Source organism: Eumetopias jubatus, unplaced genomic scaffold (genome assembly GCF_037043125.1).
Source record: "Eumetopias jubatus isolate StellerSeaLion01/CBP00866 unplaced genomic scaffold, mEumJub1_p1.0 scaffold_10, whole genome shotgun sequence".
In the NCBI taxonomy this organism is placed as follows: Eukaryota; Metazoa; Chordata; class Mammalia; order Carnivora; family Otariidae; genus Eumetopias; species Eumetopias jubatus.
The window spans coordinates 26,609,142-26,629,381 of NW_028274816.1; the positions used below are offsets into that span (position 1 = coordinate 26,609,142).

General features: G+C 40.4%; 1 protein-coding gene across 5 annotated transcripts; it reads left to right on the forward strand.

The window, feature by feature from the left end:
• Positions 1 to 12,841: 12,841 nt before the first annotated feature.
• Positions 12,842 to 20,068, forward strand: CMTR2 (cap methyltransferase 2). Of its 5 annotated transcripts, none has more exons than XM_028096254.2 (3): positions 12,842 to 13,052; positions 13,783 to 13,856; positions 16,535 to 20,068. In XM_028096254.2, exon 3 carries the CDS (start codon positions 16,554 to 16,556, stop codon positions 18,846 to 18,848), a length of 2,295 nt encoding a protein of 764 aa, XP_027952055.1. In that variant the 5' UTR covers positions 12,842 to 13,052; positions 13,783 to 13,856; positions 16,535 to 16,553; the 3' UTR covers positions 18,849 to 20,068. The 5 variants fall into 5 exon arrangements, with proteins under 5 accessions (XP_027952055.1, XP_027952042.1, XP_027952047.1 ...); XM_028096246.1 differs by lacking the exon at positions 12,842 to 13,052 and adding an exon at positions 13,066 to 13,277; XM_028096241.2 differs by lacking the exon at positions 13,783 to 13,856 and having other exon boundaries at positions 12,843 to 13,052.
• The last annotated feature ends 172 nt before the right edge of the window (positions 20,069 to 20,240 follow it).

The window sequence follows — 20,240 nt, forward strand, 5'->3', positions numbered from 1 at the left end:
CTTAGATATGATGACACCAAGGAATGAGTTGCCATTGCCATCTATTGACATGTGGGAAGCTGTGCACGGAAGAGGTCTTTGGGACTAAAACTTGGTTTCAGTTCAGTCTGAGAGGCCTGTGAGGCATCCCAGTGGAAATGTTGAGTAGGCAGTTGTATATAAGAGACTAGAAATTGAAAGAGAGGTCTGGGATGAAGATATGCATTTGGGAATCACAGATGTAGAGATGACATTTGAGGCTTGAGATTGGGTGAGATCACCCAAGGAATGAATGTAGAGAAGAGGGCTAAGGAATGAGACTTGGCTTCCCCTAAGGTTAAGAATCAGGGAGAAAGGAGAAATGAGCAAAGATGGAGAGGGAGGGTCAGTGAGGTAGGAGGTAAACCAGAAGAGGGTGGTATCTGGAAAGCTAAGGGAAAGATGGGTATCAATGAGAAGTAGGTGACCAGCTGTATCAAATGCTGCTTGTTGAAAGATCGAAGTAGTATGGGATTTTTCATTTTCATTCATGGGTGACTTGATAAGAGCTCTTTCAGTGGAGTTGTATAGTTGAGAGCCTGATTTGAGGGGGTTTTAAAGACATTTCAGGAACTTTTGCTGCAAATGAGGCAAAGAAGAGGGGTGGTAGGTGGCTAGGATGATGGGGCAATATAATTTTTTTTTTAAATGGGACTGGGTGCTGTGAATAAAGAAGAGGGATGATTTCTAATTCTATTGGGCAATTGACTGGCTGGCTTTAGCCTCAGTAGTGAGCTCTGGGTTGGAGAAGTAAATTTGGGAATCATCAACATATTTAAGATTGTCTGGATATTAGCTGAGATAACCTAGGGAAGCATGGAGACTGAGAAGAGTAGAGGGCCGAGTAGAGAACTCTGAGGACACCAGTATTTAACAATTAGGCAGAGGTATGGGATTCTACAAAGAAGCCTAAGGAAGAATGACCATAGGAGGAAAACCAGGAGATAATGTTGTCATCAAAGTCATGAGAAGAGACTGTTTCAAGAAGGAAAACCACAAGGTTAAATAGTGCCAGGAATTCAGTAAAGATAAGGGCAAAAAATTCTAGGTTGGATGTAGCAACAAAGGAGGTTATTCAAGGATTTTTAATGAAAGACTTTCAGGGGTGTAATGAAGGAGTAACAGATTTTTCATGAATTGAAAACTTACTGGGAGATGATGAAGTGGGAACCATGAGGACACAACTCTCTTAAGAACTCTGGCTGAAAAAGAGGTAGAAGAGAGAGAGGGCAATAATTGGAGGAAGACACAGGTTTCAGAAACTTATTTTCAAGATGGTGGAGGCATGCATGTCTAAATGTTGTTGGGGAGTTTCTCAGGGTGGGGAGAAGCTCCCCTGTGCCTTTGGGATGCAGTTGGGGGAGATACAGAAGGGAGAGTGATAAATACAGGAGAACGAGAGAGAGAGAATGAATTGGTGGAACCAGGTTCCCTGAGAAGGTAGAAGGACCTGGGACAGAGAACAGAAACATGTTCCATTATGAGAGGAAGGATAAGAGAATGGGTATAGATGTAGATAAATTAGTGGTGAGTGGCAGATTTCTGAAGGAGTTCTCTTTTGATGACTTCTATTTCCTTTGTGAAGGAGGAGGTGAGGTCATCTCCTGACAAAGAATGAGAGAACCATAGGGTCGGAAACATGAAGACAGTGGAAGCATTTTAAAAGAGTCTCCAGGAAAGAAAAAGAGACTAGTCGCTTGGAAACACAGAAGAGGGAGCGGGGAGAATGCAAGCGAGTTGTTTGTTCCTCTTTCTCCTTTGTCCATTGCACCCAAGAAGTGGACCTCTTTTCTTGTTAAAATGTTGGGTATTCAAAATGATGCTCAAGGAGGATGTGGATAAGTTGGGCTTGAATTCCTCTAGGTCACTTTTTTACATTTTATTTTATTGCGCAGCAGGGGGAGGGGCAGAGAGAGGGAGAGAGGGAGAGAGAGAATCTTAAGCAGGCTCCACGTTCAGCGCAGAGCCCGACATAGGGCTCCATCTCATGACCCTAAGATCATGACCCTGAGATCATGACCTGAGCCAAAGTCAAGAGTCGGACACTTAACTGACTGAGCCACCCAGACGTCCCTCTTCTAGGTCTCTTAAAGGTCATTGTCAACAAACTCCTTCTGTCCCTTCTGGTCTCAGCTTTGCAGCCAGTTCTTTAGTGAGCCTACCTCAATTCCTTGGCTTGGAGATACGAGGGCGTGTCGATCTAACTCCAACAGGCACTCTGGAAACATTGGAATCGGGACCCTAGAATTTGGGTTGAGGCAGAGAGGATGTTCAATGAAGGAACTAGTCATGTGGGAGTGTCTATGTACCGTTTTCTTCGGCAGGGTCACAAGCTTTGGCCCATGGGCCATATCTGGCCCACTGACTTTTCCTGTAATAAAGTTTTATTGCAATGCAGCCATGTCTCTGTTTGCTCCTCAGCTACAACTTCAGAGTGGAGTGGCTGTGACAGAGACCTTCTGGACCACAGACTGAAAATATTGACTCTCTGGTCCTTTTACAGAAAATGTTTGTCAATCTCTGTACTAGAGGAGAAATGGGAAGGTTTCAGAGGAAGTATAACCTTGAGAAAAATCCCAACTCTGTGTCTGTTTCCTTTTCTGCAGAATAAGGACACCATTCATTAAATCATTCTTTCATTTGACAAACATTTATTGATTGCTTACGATGTGCCAGAAGCTGGGAATGCAGAGATCAATAAGACCCAGCCTTGTCCTTTCAAAGCCCACAGCAGAGATAGGTGAGGAGACAAATAGTTGGAATACCTAGAGATAAATGCTGTGTGAGTGCCATGGGGATGAAGGGGAGGTGTCTCACCTGGCCCAGATGGGACTGGGAAGGCTTCAGAGAAAAACAGAAGAGGAGGGGCTCATCAGCCTGTAGGGTTGATCAGGATGACAATAAAACCAGCCAGGGATTATTATAGTGTGAGTAAAGATATGGGGTTTGGGGTTCCTGAGTGGCTCAGTGGGTTGAGTGCTGGCTCTTGATTTTTGGCTTAGGTCATGATCTCAGGGTCCCGGGATTGATCCCCACATGGGGCTCCATGCTCAGCAGGGAGTCTGCTTGAGGATTTCTCTCCCTCTGCCCCTCCCGCTGCTCATGCTTTCTCACTCTCACTCTCTCTCTCTCTAAAATAAGTAAATAAATCTTTAAAAACAAGATAAAGGAGACTCAGGGAGGGGGATTCTAGAAGCACCAAGTTAGAAGGGGTAAGTGACGGGAGCTGGAGCTGGAGCCGTGAGAGGTGGAAGGAGTCAGGAAAGTGTCAGGAATATTATTGGGACCCGTAGGGAACAATCCCTTCACCCTGCTTCTGACACAGCTCCCTGATCATGGCCGTTCCTGTGGAGCCCACTTGTGTTTTTTCAACTGTTTCGACAGAGCACTCTCGCCAGCCACCATCAGTCAGTTGGAGTGTGTCCCTGACATGAAATCAGTAGGGAATCTTAAGGTATACACAAGCAATTTGTTAATCACAAAACATCCCCAAAATGTAATGTGGCGTGAAAGAAATTAAAATCTAGTCATACGAGAATATGCATGGTTCAACCCAGATATCAGAATTTAAAATATATTTTGGCAATGTAAACCTAACACAAAACAACCCATTTTTCATAGATTCATTATACTTTTCTCTAACTGAATCTGAGAAGCATACTCATTCCTGAAAATCATGCATACAATGTGATTTAGCTGAACAGATGGATTTCTAAAGTGCATGGGAGTTTGAATGGATTTAGAAATGAGGCCGATGGTCTTCTTTTTCTGTTTAAAATTTTTAGGAAATATTTCAAACATTCAGAAGAGAGAATAATATAACACCCATGTGTCCGCTACCTAGATTTTAAAAGTGCCAATATTTTGCCATAGCTTCGGAGCTTAGTAAAAAGAAGAAAAATGTTACCGATATAGTTGATGCCCCTTTGGTGTCTCTTTGCCATCCCCTCTGCCTTCCCAGAGGTTACCACTCTCTGGAAGTGAGTGTGTATCATCTGTGTTTTTATATTTGTGCTACGTTTGTATCGATAAACATTAAACAAAATTGTTTCATGTGTTTTCAAACACTGCATAAATGGCAGGCAACGCAACGTGCCTTTATCATTCCACATTATGTTTTTGAAATGCATCCATGTTGATTCATGTGTTCATTCATTTTATAGCCAGTCTTCTTTCTGCTCTTTGAAACCTGCCCAAATTGTTGAAAAGAGAAGCAGATACATCTGAAAGCTTCTCAGTGGCAGATATGACATAATTTGGTCTCAGTTGTCTTCTCTTGCTTCCCTTTCTTCTCCTTAGTCTCCCTTACTCTTTTCCTCTCTTGCTCTATTAAGAAGTTTGAATATAAGAAGAAACAGCAATAGGAGAACCTTATAAGGAGGGTCTGAATTTAGCACCCCATCTTCCAGAAAAGAACAGACATTTTTCAGGAGCAACTGACATCTCTCCGATGCTGGCCAAGTGCAAGAACCTGTGCTAAGCATTTTACATTTGTTTGATAATCCTCACTGTGACCCTTGGAGGTCTTCCTTGCCCTGGGTCATGTAGCTAGTAGGTGGAGAGTTTAACCCAAGCGTTCAGAAGCCCCCACTGTGGTGCTTAACCATTCGGAAAGAGAAGCCATATTGATCCCAAGGCGGGACAGTACTAGGTGAGCTATTAACAAGAAGGAGTCCCCCAAGGCTAGTGCTTTAACAACTTTTGGTACTGATTCCACTTCTAAATTAAGTATCATCTTAATCATTGTTAATAATAAATAATAATAAAGCAGGTACTTAAAAATTCACAGGGTTGAATGTCACTTTAGTTTTCTTGCCTGAACTTCAGCCACCCACTGATTTCCAACTCCTTCCTGGGATTTCTTTTCTTTAAAGATTTTATTTATTTATTTATTTATTTATTTATTTATTTATTTATTTATTTAATTTATTTTTTAAAAAGATTTTATTTATTTATTTGAGCGAGAGAGAATGAGCGATAGAGAGCACGAGAGGGAAGAGGGTCAGAGGGAGAAGCAGACTCCCCGCTGAGCAGGGAGCCCGATGCGGGACTCAATCCCTGGACTCCAGGATCATGACCTGAGCCGAAGGCAGTCACTTAACCAACTGAGCCACCTAGGCACCCAAGATTTTATTTATTTATTTGACAGAGAGAGAGACACACACAGCGAGAGAGGGAACACAAGCAGGGGAGTGGGAGAGGCAAAAGCAGGCTTCCCGCTGAGCAGGGAGCCTGATGCGTGCTCGATCCCAGGACCCTGGGATCATGACCTGAACCGAAGGCAGATGCTTAACTACCGAGCCACCCAGGTGCCCCCCTCCTGGATATTTCTGCTTGACTATTCCACGATCCTCCCTAACTCTCTGTGAACCAAACATAGTCATTTCTTTCCCACTTGACCATTTCTTATTGCAGCAGATTCTGACAGCTCAGTCTGGCTTCCATGGTCCTCTGTACTCTGGATCTTCACTACCCACTACGGACTGCATAGTGCCCCACAAAATTCATATGTTGAAGTCCTAGCCCCCAATGTGATGGTATTTGGAGATTCAGCCAGATTGGGAGGTAATTAGGTTTAGATGAGCTCATGAGGGGGAGGTCCCCATGATAGGATGAGTGTCCTTATAGAGACCAGAGAGCTTGCTCTCTCTCTACCATGGGAGAACACAGCGAGAGAGTGGCCATGTGCACACCAGGAAGAGAGCCTTTACCAGGAACCAAATCTGCCAGTACCTTAATCTTGGACTTCCCAGCCTCCAGAGCTGTGAGAAATATGTTTCTTTCCTTCTTTTTTTTTTTTTTTAAGATTTTATTTATTTGTCAGAGAGAGAGAATGCACAAGCAGGGGGGAGCAGCAGAGGGGGAGAGGGAGGAGCAGGCTTCCCGCAGAGCAGGGAGCCCGATGCGGGACTTGATCCCAGGACCCTGGGATCATGACCTGAGCCAAAGGCAGACGCTTACTGACTGAGCCACCCCCCCAGGCATCCCGAGAAATACATTTCTATTCTTTAAGTCCCCCGGTCTATGGTGTTTTCTTATAGCAGCCTGAACTGACTGAGACACTACCTCTATAGCATTTCAATCTTCCTAACCTTCCATCCCTTTTCTGCAATTACCCTTCTTCCTGTACATTTTTTCACCCAAGTTATTTTCCTGAGCTAGGCTGGTACTCTGTCTCCCTAGATAACAGTAGCCTTTTAGGACAAAAATTGAAGTCTCTTTTCCCCATCTTTTTCCTACTAATTCCCCCTTCCTTAGACTCCTACAATACTCAATCTGTACTGTACAAGAGAGCACTTAGTGTGTAATGTTATTTATTTTTAAACATCTTGTGTCTACAGTAAGATGATTAATGCTTCACGGGTAGGCCACATCTTCTGTTCTATTCCATATGCCAGTATTTCCCAACCTTTTTTTTTTTTTTTTTTTAACTGTGCCCATCTCACAATAATATATGTGGCTTCTTAAGCCCTTAAGAATTTTTGAAAAAGTCATTTTGGTCATTTTGGAAGAGAATAAAGATGTGATTTTAAGTAAATAAGTATTTTAGGTCAGTGTAGTATTAATGATTATATTATGAATCTTATTCTAAAGTTCATCTAAAATATCATCTTTAATGATATCCATAATGTAAAAACACATTTTTGGCTTTCCCCCATTTAGTGACTCAGTCTATTAACTTTAACTATGTAAGGAAAGAAATGAATCGCTAAAAAATAAGTTTTGAGAAAGACATTTCATACTGCATCTTAGTTCTGAATGTTTATTAAAGTGCAGGATGAGGTTTAGCTACGTATTGTAGCACCCAAACTAGACAACAACAGCTTTCATAACCCGCTGTTTACAATTTTTTGTATTTATGCCTAGAAAGCAATTGATTTTGTTTTAATAATTTTTGTTTAGTTCCTAAACAGTAAGAAAGAAGAGATTTCAGGCTCCTGTTTCAAGTACTTTCCCACAAATACTACCATTCAGGTGCTCTACCTAATAGTTGAATAGACAAACTGTTTATAATTTTTACTATATTTTCTCTTTTTAACATTGTATTTTAACAGCATAGGGTGCTGCGTAAGAATTTTGATTAGAATGCCATTTAAAGATCTAGTGAAAATCATCATGAGCAAAGTGGGAACAATTATTAGCAAGTTTATAACCTTTGCTGACTTCTAGAATTTCAGTGTTCGTGTTCCCTTCCTTGGTTTGCTGCCTTTAAACAATGGTCCATTCCATGTGGCAAGAAGACAGTGAGTGGACCACTATGTAACAAAGAGTGGGAACAATTTAAGATTGTGTAATGGTCAAAACCAAGCTTGAATGGTGTTCACCAAATCAAATAAATGGATCGAATGACTGAGCCGTAAGAACACAGGCCACGGGGCGCCTGGGTGGCTCAGTTGGTTGGGCGACTGCCTTCAGCTCGGGTCATGATCCCAGAGTCCTGGGATCGAACCCTGCATCAGGCTCCCTGCTCGGCGGAGAGCCTGCTACTCCCTCTACCTCTGTCTGCCACTCTGCCTACTTGTGCTCTCTCTCTATCTCTGTTAAATAAATAAATAAAAATCTTAAAAAAAAAAAAAAGAACACAGGCCAGGTTGCCACCAAATCCAATGCTGTTCCCTTAAAGCTCATTCAGTGGCTCTGTTTCCTGTGTGAATGGGAAATGCTTGATACTCATTGTATGTATGTATGTATTTTTTTTTAAGATTTTATTTGACAGAGAGAGACACAGCGAGAGAGGGAACACAAGCAGGGGGAGTGGGAGAGGCAGAAGCAGGCTTCCCATGGAGCAGGGAGCCCGATGCGGGGCTCAATCCCAGGACCCCGGGATCATGACCTGAGCCAAAGGCAGATGCTTAACAACTGAGCCACCCAGGCACCCCATATGTATTTTTTTTAATAAGAAGATATTCCATTCCTGCCTTTTATGATGTGAATCTGTTTATTTCCCCCACTATTTTATTATGAAAAAATTTCAACAGAGAAAAGCAGAAAGAAAGAGTGGACAGCCATAGAATCCACCATCTGGGTTTTATAATTGTGAACATCACACTACACTTACTTCACCATTAATCCACTCCTCTATCCATATGTCAATCTATCTCATGTGTGGTGCATTTCAAAGTAAGATGCAGATATCAGTACACTTCTCTCTAAAGTCTTCAGCATGCATATGGGTAACTAGAGTTCAATATTTGAATATTTGTTTATGGCTCTTTTTTTTTTCTCAAGGTAGTAACATTTATGTTGAGTGAAATACTCAAATCTTAATTATACCATTTGATGAATTTTGAGAGATACACATACTTCTTAACTTAAACCCCTATCAAGCTGTAGAACATTTCCATCATTCCAGACAACTCCCTCTGGGACTTTGGAACCATGATTTATACATTGTCGCCCCACAGAATCTGTCTGAAGGTGTAATTAGAGACTCAGAAAGTTGATTGCTGATAAATGACCACAGAAGCAGTTTCGTTTCTGTTTGCTTTGACAGAGAAATATAATCAGAGTAGAGACTGGAGAGCTGGTTGTTTTAATTCTTGTCTGCTACTTATATTCTCATTATCATGTCAGTGGAGTATAAAGAACACTCAGGAATTAGAAAAGAGTAACTGTAGTTAGCTTCCACTCAGATACTTAGTATATTTCTTAAAGTACATATTTAAAAGTTGATACCAAATGTATTCACATTAACTGTGCATTTTTATCCAAATTTGCAAATACATCAATTCAGGGCTTGGCTATTTTCCTTGAACTTTTTAAAGTTTCAGATACCAATTTCATTCATTCATAACATTTCATCTTCTCCAAAAATTTTGCAAACCCTCCTGCTCTTAGGACAAAATAAATGAAACTCATCATTTTTAATAAAACTACTTGCCTCAATAAGCATTTCTCACCATGAATATGGACTATAAAGTTGTTTTAAAATTACTAGAGGCAGTTTCTAGGAATTCTCTGCAGAACAGATTGGTCTTGGAGTGAGGCAGAACTATAGGTCCAAACCCTGACTCTGCTACTTACTGACTCCATGACCTTTAGTAAATTGCATAATCATTTTGATCCTTGATTTCTTTGTTTGTAAAAAGGGGACAGTACATGTATCTACTTCATGGAGTTGTTGAGAGGATTAAATGAATAAAAAAAAGGGCAGTTTTCAGTGCTTAGCACATATTATGTACTGAGAAAATGTTAATGTTGGGACTATTTTAGTAAAGACTGGCTCAGTATATGCTTTGTGGTTTGAAATACTGATAATATTTATAAACCTCAGGGGACATAGTAATTGTATTTAAGAGATCATATAGCCTTCATCTAGCATCTAGTCCCATAAAAGAACAATATCCACAGCTTTTCTTTTTTAATATTTACTAAGAATCGGAGATAAAAAGCAACCAACTCCCACTGATAGCTAAAATGAAAGATTCGCGACACCAAAAGTTGGTGAGGATATGAAGCAACCAGAATTCTTTGTTGTTGTTGTTTAGTTTTTATTTCATAATCATAAACTTAACTCTGCAATCTAACTTGATTTGGAAGGGGTTAAGGAAAATATGGAACCCGTTGAACTGCCTTAGGGAACACAAAGATTATAGGATAGTTTCAGCAGATGGGAGTGATGGGGTCCTCCCCTAAGCTACAGAAGAAAGTAGTCTGGTGCTTAAGCTATGACACAAGTCAAATTTATTAGATTTGTCCACATCAGTGATGGTGATCTTCTTGGTGGTCTTGTCATTTCTGGATCCAAGGTGCACCATGGCTGCTACAATATGCCTACCCTCTCTCACCCTGACAGAGACCACATGCGTGCCATCCAATCACTCAGTTTTGTCAGTGCAGATGAAAAACTGGGAGCCATTTGTGTGGGGTCCAGCATTTGCCAAGGACAAGACGCCAGGACCCATATGCTCCAGGGTGAAATTCTCATCAAATTTCTCCCCCTAGGTGGACTTGCTGCCAGGGCCATTATGGTGTATGAAGTCACCACCCTGGCACATAAATCCTGGAATAATACTGTCAAAGCAGGAAACTTTATAACCAAATCCTTTCTCCCCAGGGCTCAGAGCACTCAAGTTTTCTACTGTCTGTAGGACTTTGTCTGCAGACAGCTCAAAGGAGATGTGGCCCAAGGGCTCACCGTCCCTGGCAATGTCCAAGAACAAGGTGGGGTGGACCGCGGCTGGGCGGAGTCTACAAGGGCCAGAATTCTTAGGTATTGTGGGTAGGGATGTAAACTTGTTCAAGCACTCTGGGAAAACTGTCTGGAGGTTTCTTCGAAGTGACACATAGATCTATTTACCCAAGAGTAAAGAAAACATATGCTTACAGCAATGTCTTGTACTAGAATGTTCATAGCAGGTTTATTCACCATAGCCTCAAACTGGAAACAGAACTCAGATGTCCATCAACAAAAGAATAGATAACTAAATTATGGTCTCTCCATACAATGACATGCTAATTAGCAATAAAAAAGAATGAACGTCAAATACATAAAACAACATGGGTGAATATTGACAGGGTTTAGAACATGCTGCCCCAAAATATGGTGACTGGCATATTAAATGTTTTAAGCTAAAGGAATTTGAGAAATGGCAGGTGCAGGAAGGACCCTCTGACCTTGCCCTGAAGCAGGTCACAGGATCCTCATGTGAGATATGCCCTCCCTATAACTGGAGGAAAGGAACATCCTCATTTCTGAAGATGGGAGGACCTTAAGAGCAATCTGGATGAACGTGCCTTGCTAAATTTCTCCCACGGTACTACTTGTAGCTCATACCCATTTGTCACATTTCCCCACAACTTTCTACTCCTCATTTAACTTAGTACAAAAACACTCAGGTTTCACAGTTTCTTCAGAACTTCCATTTCCTTGTGGAGGCTCCCATGTCACATAAAACATGTTAGTAAATTTACGTGCTTTTCTCTTGTTAATCTACCTTTTGTTACAGAGCCCCAGCTGAGAACTTAGAGGGTAGAAGGAAAAGATTTTTTTTCTCCCCTACAATAAAAAAAAAAAAAGATTACTGAGTGGAAATGGGCTGCAAACAGACAAACAAACTGTAATGACCGAATTTATATAAAATTCTAAAATAGGCAAAACTAAGCTATGATGATATAAAAAACTTGGGAGTCAGATTGATTGGGAAGGCGCTTAAGGGAACTTTCTGTAGTATTTAATAGGTGTTTGGCAAAAGTGGTTGAATAGTACATGTAGGATTTCAGCATTTGACTGTATATAATTAAATTTTTTTTTTTTTGAAGGGCAACCAACTTGTGAATTTGGAAGATCTTGGGAGATCTTTTCCTTCCAAACAGCTTTCCATTGGTTGCTCCTCATGCTCTCCAACACTTACATTTTGTCTTTTTTGTTTTAGCCAGTGTAATGTATAATTCTAACTCATTGTGGGGTTAGTTTACATTTCCCCAAAGACTAATGAAGTTGAGCATCTTTTCATATGTTTATTGGACTTTTAGATACCATCTTTTAGAAGTGTTTGCTCCTTTTTTTTTTTTGCCCATTTTTTCCACTAGGCATCTTTTCTCATTTATTTGTAGAGTTATATATTTTGGATACAAGTCATTTGTCATACATATTTATTGTAAATATTTTCTCCCTTTCAATAGGTTGTCTTTTCACTCTCAATGGTGTCTTATGGTGAATAGACATTCTTGATTTCAATATGGTTCAATTTATATATTTTCCCTTTATGATTAGTGCTTTTCTGCTTTGTTGTAAACTTTTTGCCTACTTCAAGGTCACAAAGATGTTTTCTGCTAAAAGAGTTGTTTGCCAATATAGATTGGCAACCCAAATGAAATGTATTTTTATGATGGAGGTAAGAGTCCAAATAAAATTTTTTCCATATGAATATCCAGATGGCCTAGCACCATTTTTTTGAAAAGACAATTGTTTCCCCTCAATTGATGCACGTCCTGGAGGACTTGTAAAATAATATATTTTATATACACATATATAATTTACATAAATGGTTCAAACTCTACACACAGCTCTGTATTTTCCCATTTTTATGCAATACTGTTGACACATATAACCTATTATTGGCCGAATAGTATCCCATTATATGGATGTATCATGAAGTATTTTATTCCCTTAAAGTAGACATTTAGAGTTTCCAGTTTTTGTTATTGTTGCTATTAAGGTGCCGAAACGAACATTTTGTCCAAAGTGAGTGCCTGTTTGTTTCCTAAGGATAAATTGCTAGGCGCGGGAATCGTCCGGCTAAGGTGCAAGGCCATTTTAAAGTTTGCCTTCTGTAAGGATTATACCAATTTTTATGCCCACCCACAGTATATAAACCTGTTTCTCCATATTCTCAACAACAGTGGCCATTATTGATCTTTTTAACCTTTGCTAAATTGGGTGAAAAGGCAATTTATTGTTTTCATTTCCAACTTTTTTTTTTTATAATAGGTTAAAATTTTTTGTATATCCTTATTGGCTGTTTTACTTGTTTTGGATGGCCTGTTCAAATTTCCGCCCAATTTTCCTTTGAGATTGTCTTTTCCTTACTGGTTTATAAATATATATGTTATAATAACAGTGTTATCTCGCAGTTTGCCTAGTTTGGCTTTTAACCTCATACTGTCTTTCGAGCACCAGTTTTAACTCAACCTGTGTTACAAACCAACTTCCGCCTAACAGCCTTATTAGAAAGCCTTCCCTGCCCAAAGGCCGGGTGGGCGGAGCCAGCGTGTGCTTGATAGGTTTGCCCCGCCCCACCTCACCGCCCTCTCCTCCCTCTCCGCTGAGGGGGCGGGGCCAAGGGACGCTCCGCCTCCGCGAGCACCTTCCGTTGCCATAGAAGCCGTGGGCCCGGAGACTGGCGTTTCCCAGCTTCAGCGCCCGGCGGAGAAACGAAACCTAGGGAGCAAGGGCTTCGGCGCTGCGAGAGTCGCCGGCGTGCGTAACGCTGACGCGTGACGCCAGCCCGGCCTCGAGGCGCGTGCGCAATGTGTCTCTCAGGGCCCTCGGGCGGCTCTCTGCCGACGTTCCGGGGCGGCGCGGCCTGGAGGTGGGTTACCGCTTCTGGTGTTGTGAGGGCGGGCCAGGGCCTCTTTCCCGGCCTTTCGGCGCGCCACCTACATCCGCTGCGGCGGGAGGCGCCGCAGACCTTTAGGAGCGACCGTTCCGGGAAGCAGCCCCGGGAGCGGAAGTGGAGGATGGTTCCTTCGCGTGAGGAGAACGAGTGAAGCGCTGCTTTTCTAGACTCGGGGGGACGAGGTGGGCGTGAGCGAAGGTAATCAGACCCGGGTTCCGAGGCCGGGTCTTCCTTCGAGTGAGGCAGGGGCTGGGACTGAGGTGCCTCCAGGTCAGTAGGAATCGGGCCGCTCGAATGTAGCTTGGGACTCACTTCCATCAGGTGAAACGAGATCTTGGGTGCCCCGGACCCAAAGTAAAGCGCTGGATACACTCTAGCTATTACTTTCACCGTTGCTGGGAGGAGTTGCCAGAAACATTTCTAAAACTCCTTTGTAAGCATTAATTGGAGAAGTGAGATCTTGTGGGTTTTGTGTCAGGCTCACGAATTTTGCAGGTATTTCCTTTGTGGCTTCGAACAGGGGGCTACATGACTTTTCTTCTCGAATCTGCAAAATAAGAATGGTAATACTGACCCTCCTAGCAGAATTATGATGCCACAAAGCTCTATGGAGTGCTTAATGAAAGGGACAGAGGAACATACTGGAAACTTCTATCTTGTAAACCACGTGTTTTGTTTTTTAATTTTTGGTCATGCATTGAAGGGCTGGAGTGAAAGTGAAGTGCATTTTTATGACGCCTATTCAGAATCTACTCTGAAGAGTGCCGTTTGTGTTAAGTATGATATACATTCATTTATTCAATAAATACTGAGTGTTTACTGTGTACTAAGTACTGTTGTAACCTCAGGGTGATAAATGAGTCAACAAAACAAAGATCCTTGCCTTGTGGAGCTTAGATTCTAATTTGGGGAAGACAATAATAAACATAATAAGCAAATTACATGTTAGAAGGAAAAGAGAGTCATGGAAAACTATAGTACAGCTAGGTCCATACCTTTACCATTGGTGGTAGTGCAAGATGCAATTAGGATGTCAGGTTAGATTTCATAGAGAGATTGCACACCAGTAATATTTGAAGGAGGTGAGGGAGTTAGGTATGCAGGTAATCTGAAGGAAGAGGGGTTCCACGCGGAGGGATTGATCAAGACCTGCAGGTTGCAGTGTACCTGGTGTTTAAGTGAACAGCAATAACGCTTGTGTGGCTGGAGCAGAATGAATAAGGGGAATAATAAGACAGTTAGGTCAGAGATGGGTTGGGGCTTGAGGGCAGAAATCTTCAAGGTTCTTGTAGGCTACTGTAACGACTGTGGTATTTACTTTGAGTGAAATGGGGAGCCAAAGGAGGCAAAGATAGAAGAGACCAGTTAGAAGGCTATGGCAGTAATCCAGCAGAGAATTGACAGTGTCTACAATGAGGAGACTGGTAGCTGGGAGGTGGGTGGATTCTGGGAATTTGATAGGAGGAAACAAAGGTTGGATTATAGACCTGAGTGTTATTCCACACACACACACACACACACACACACACACACACACACATTCAATATATATAATTTTTATATAAATATATAATCTTGATTTGTGTACCGCAGGTGTAGTCAGGAAGAACAGTGGAGTGTTTGAATCACTTTAGTTTTTCTCATGTGAAGGTAATTATCTATTAGCTTAGGTAAGATTTCAGAGCTTACCTACAGCCATTAATTAGTATGTGAGATTAGACTAAAATCAGACTTTTTCCAAAATAAAATATAGTTGTGATCTAAACATGGTTGTAGTTTCCAGTAAGCACAGTGGGAATTAAGACAGAATAACTTGTAATAAACTTTCATTTGCCTTTAGTATTTTAATGAATGTGACAATGCCTCATTTTTGGCCTTCTTTCAGAAGTCTGTCTGAATATAGCTTCTAACAGTAAAAAAAAAAAAAAAGATCTAAGATAAGAAAAAGGTATTGATGGGCAAGTGTGACTATTAGCTATATACGTGTATTGTAAATACACTGTGGCAAACAAATGACTAAGAAGATACTTGTTACTTCAAAAAGCTTGCAAACTAGTGGAGTATACAGGGTTGTAAATAATTTAAACAAAATATAAGAGAATGAAAAAAGTGTGCCAAAAGAACAGTACAAAAGAAGTTGCTAATTACAGTCTTTTGGATATTACTGTATTTATTGTGGCACTAGCTCACCTTTGTTTCCCATTTTATTCATCAAACATTGGCTTTTTGCGGGATGGTGGTTTTGTTGTCAGTTTGTGTTTGACGTATTTAGATTCTTTTTGAAAAACTGGTGTAGAATGCGTTGAATATGCTAAGCAAATGCAGAACTTATGAACTAAAGCACCTATTAATTAACATTGAGCCAACAAGTACTATCATCATACTTAGAGCTCTGTCTGCTGGAATGTACAACTTAGGCCAACACTATGCCATTAAGCCATGCTTCTTTCCCTTATATCTCTTTCCCTCCAGTAGACAGATGTTTTTGGTTTCTTAGGCGGTGTTAGAACACAGAATGTAGGGTGACTGTTTATAATTTGTATATTCAGTGAGGCTGTTTCTTCAATTTAAAGATCCTCTATCAAAGTGTGTTACGTTTTAGTGACAAGAAGATATATTTTGTAGTGGAGGCATGGAGCTGTCTGAGTAGATGAGACAGGAATCTAGTTTAGAGACATGCCAGGTTGAACTATAGTTCAGTTTCAGCATTAAGCTGAATAGAGGCTAACCAGTCAGGTACGCCACAGTTAACAAGCAGTATGGTGATGAGTGTTAGTTGGTGGCCTGTAAAGGTGATTTGGTACCACCAAAGTGCATGTCTTAGCAAGAGTGTGAGATCTGGATGGAGGACGTATTTGGCAGTCCTTGTAGGTGAATAAGTGTGTGGTGGCAGAGAGGCCTGGTAGCAGTACCAGTACTGGGTTCAGGTGTAGAATCTTCTCCTGGAAGGAGGTGAGATTTGGAGGGAACTGAAAAAGCTAAAAGTCACTTGTTAAAGCTTGATCAAAGGTCAAGGCATGAATCTTAGTCTGAGAGTATGTTTGGGGCCATGTGGGTGGTGTCTCAGTCATGGTTAGAGGAAAATTTTGGGGAGGATCTAGATGGATTTCCATGGTAATATGAGCTGCCATCACTGATGAATATTCGTTGGTATATGCTTTTTATATGCTAGCATGTTTTATCCTTGTCTAAAAAAATGATACCCTTACTTTTAAATAAGAAACAGGCTCAAAGATGTAATTTACCCAAGGCCACTTTTTAGCTGTGGTTTTGAGCTCTGTTGGATGTAAAAGCCTTTACTCTTTCTTTATTCCAAATTGCCTCATTATGTAACAGAATGTGCTGACATTAACCTTCCCATTTTATGTGGTTTGTCATGAGTGTGATCTTATTTGCTGTGGATGAGATTTCACTAATAAATTTGATTCATTTAATTATGTGTTTTCTTTTTCTAGATTTTAATTTAATTTGAAAATGAGTAAGTGCAGGAAGCCACCACTGGGTTCAAGTCCTGAGACATTCAGCCCAGATGTTCTTGCTGACATTTTTGAACTCTTTGCCAAGAACTTTTCTTATGGCAAGCCACTTAATAATGAGTGGCAGTTACCAGATCCCAGTGAAATTTTCACTTGTGACCACACGGAATTTAATACATTGCTTGATTTGAAGAACTCCCTAAATGAAGTAAAAAACCTACTGAGTGATAAGAAATTGGATGAGTGGCATGAACACACTGCCTTCACCAATAAAGCTGGAAAAATAATTTCTCATGTGAAAAAATCTGTGAACGCTGAACTTTGTACTCAAGCATGGTGTAAGTTTCATGAAATTTTGTGCAGCTTTCCACTTATTCCACAGGAAGCTTTTCAGAATGGAAAACTGAATTCTCTACACCTTTGTGAAGCTCCTGGAGCTTTTATAGCTAGTCTCAATCACTACTTAAAATCCCATAGATTCCCCTGTGATTGGAGTTGGGTAGCTAATACTTTGAATCCATACCACGAAGCAAATGACAATCTTATGATGATTATGGATGACCGACTTATTGCAAATACCTTGCATTGGTGGTACTTTGGTCCAGATAATACTGGTGATATCATGACCTTGAAATACCTGACTGGACTTCAGAATTTCGTAAGTAACATGGCTACCATTCACTTGATCACTGCAGATGGGAGTTTTGATTGCCAAGGAAACCCAGGTGAACAAGAAGCTTTAGTCTCTTCTTTGCATTACTGTGAAGTCGTCACTGCTCTGATGACTCTTGGAAATGGTGGCTCTTTTGTTCTGAAGATGTTTACTTTGTTTGAACATTGTTCCATAAACCTGATGTACCTGCTAAACTGTTCCTTTGACCAAGTCCATGTTTTTAAACCTGCTACTAGTAAGGCAGGGAACTCAGAAGTCTATGTGGTTTGTCTCCACTATAAAGGAAGAGAGGCAGTCCATCCTCTGTTATCTAAGATGGTGCTGAATTTTGGGATGGAAATGACCCAGAAAGCTCTCTTTCCCCATCATGTGATTCCCGAATCTTTTCTTAAAAGGCATGAAGAATGTTGTATGTTCTTTCATAAATACCAACTAGAGACTATTTCTGAGAACATTCGTCTGTTTCAGTGCATGGGAAAAGGGGAACAAACAAAGCTGAATAATTTAAGGGACTGTGCTGTTCAATATTTCATGCAAAAGTTTCAGTTGAAGCCTCTTTCCAGAAATCATTGGCTAGTGAAAAAATCTAATATTGGTTGTAGTACAAATACAAAATGGTTTGGGCAGAGGAACAGGTATTTTAAAACCTATAATGAAAGGAAAATGCTGGAAACCCTTTCATGGAAAGATAAGGTGGCCAAAGGATACTTTAATAGCTGGGCAGAAGAACATGCTGTGTACCATTCTGGGCAAAGTTCTCTCTTAGAAGGGACAGCTTCCAATCTTGAGTATCACTTATGGCATATTTTAGAGGGAAAGAAACTGCCAAAGGTAAAGTGTTCTCCTTTCTGTGATGGTGAAATTTTAAAGACTCTTAATGAAGCAATTGAAAAGTCATTAGGAGGAGCCTTGAATTTGGATTCCAAGTTCTGGCCCAAACAGCAGTATTACTGTTCTTGTCACATTTTTACTGAAGAATTGATATTTTCTGAGTTGTTTAGCCTTACCAGGTGCCTTCAGGATGAACAGGTGGTAGAACCGAGCAACCAAATAAAGTGCCTGCTTGTGGGCTTTTCAACTCTCCGTGATATCAAAACACATATACCACTGGAAGTCCTGGAATCAGCTGAACTCATGACTTTCAGCTGTTCGTTGCTTCATGATGGAGACCCGATTTACCAGCAACTGTTTCTGGACTGCCTTCTACATTCATTGCAGCAGCTTCATACAGGAGATGTTATGATTTTGCCTGTACTTTCTTGTTTTACAAGATTTATGGCTGGTTTGATCTTTGTACTCCACAGCTGTTTTAGATTCATCACATTTTCTTGTCCCACTTCTTCTGAGCCCCTGAAGACCTGTGCAGTCCTGCTGTGTGTTGGTTATCAGGACCTTCCAAATCCGGTTTTCCAGTATCTGCAGAATGTGAATGAATTGTTGAGCTCTTTGCTTAAATCCAACGCACCCCAGCAGGTTTTACAGTTTGTGCCAATGGAGGTGCTCCTGAAGGGGGCACTACTTGATTTTTTGTGGGATTTGAATGCTGCCATTGCTAAAAGGCATTTGCATGTAATTATTCAAGGAGAGAGAGAAGAAATCATCAGCAGCCTTCAGCTATGACGTTGAACTTGTCCTTTCTGAGATTTAACTTTATGGCTTCTTACAGTTTCCATTGTTATTTCAGCCCTTTGCTATTTAAAATCTTTCATTTGGGGGAAAGGCCAGGTTTTGCATCATTGACAGTCTCATTATTTCGGGAAAACTACCAGTTAGTTCTGATCTCATATATATGCCCGTAGGCATAGAGTTTTCCACGTGGTGCAATCTATGCAGTGATCATATTCAACCTCAAATACGAGATGTGCATATACTTTGGGATGGGCACACACATTCTTATTTAAGCAGTTTCCTTGGTCTTATTTTTCTGTTTTTAATATTTCCATCCATGTGCCTTCCTTCAGATTAGATTTTTTTCCCAACTAATTTCCTTAGTGGCTAATGCTGTTAATAAATCGAGAGAGGTCTTTGATGAAAGGAGGTGAGCCACTCCTCAGCAACGCTTGTTTTCTTTAACACTGACCACGTCAGTTATGGATTCGGGGAACTCTTCTTGCCAGATGCTGAGTATGTGCCGTTCTTGCCTTTAGGCCATTGACCCAATTTACTTGTGTGGTTCAAATGAAGCTATGTGCTGTTTTATGAATATTTTAATGACCACAGCCATCCAGCCAGAAAGGATATCAGGACAGCTTCAAACCAAAGATCATGTTTAAAACAATGAAAAATCACTGTGTCTGGGACTCACCTGTATCATGAAAAACTTCATTTAGCAATGGTGTAGTAATCTTTTAACTTCCAGGAAATAATCTGTGAGCTAACAGATTTTTTTAGATTGTAAAATAGTGTGTATGGACTCTTGGGGACATATGAATGTGATGAACATAGTGAATCTTGAAGAGAAATTTTAACACTTCCAGAATGATGGTTCAGCATTTAAAAATTTTTAATCTTATTTCTTTGAAAGTAGCACTTTACCAAAAGATTAACCATGAGATGGTTATTTTATCAGTTGTGTCTGATTTCTTTTGAATTACATGTATTTGACAGTGTAAATGAGCTTTTCTGGCCAACTGTATTAAGCAGATCTTCATTACTTTGAAATTCCAGAAAGTGGAGAATGTTTATATTCTCACACATGCATTTTAGACATTTTTGTTAGTTAAATAAAAAATAGATGTATTCTCTGATGTATTGGTTGATAAATATTAATCTGAATTTTTTTCATGTTCCTTGCTATTTTGAGTTCCGTTATAGATTCATGAATAAAGTCATTAGAGAGATTTTGTGTTCGTCTTTTTTAAAGCGAATCATGGGGGAAGTTAAAAATATAACTTGGAAACATTTTTTTTTTAAGGAAGGTTTGAATGGGAGTTCATGTTCCTTCATTTCCTCTGATTTATATTCATTAAAATTTAGTCCTTAATATTGTGATATTTATGGAATTTCTACTTC

Bases quoted from the DNA above. Each gene is read 5' to 3' on its own strand.
- CMTR2 (XM_028096254.2), top strand. From the start codon at position 16,554: ATGAGTAAGTGCAGGAAGCCACCACTGGGTTCAAGTCCTGAGACATTC.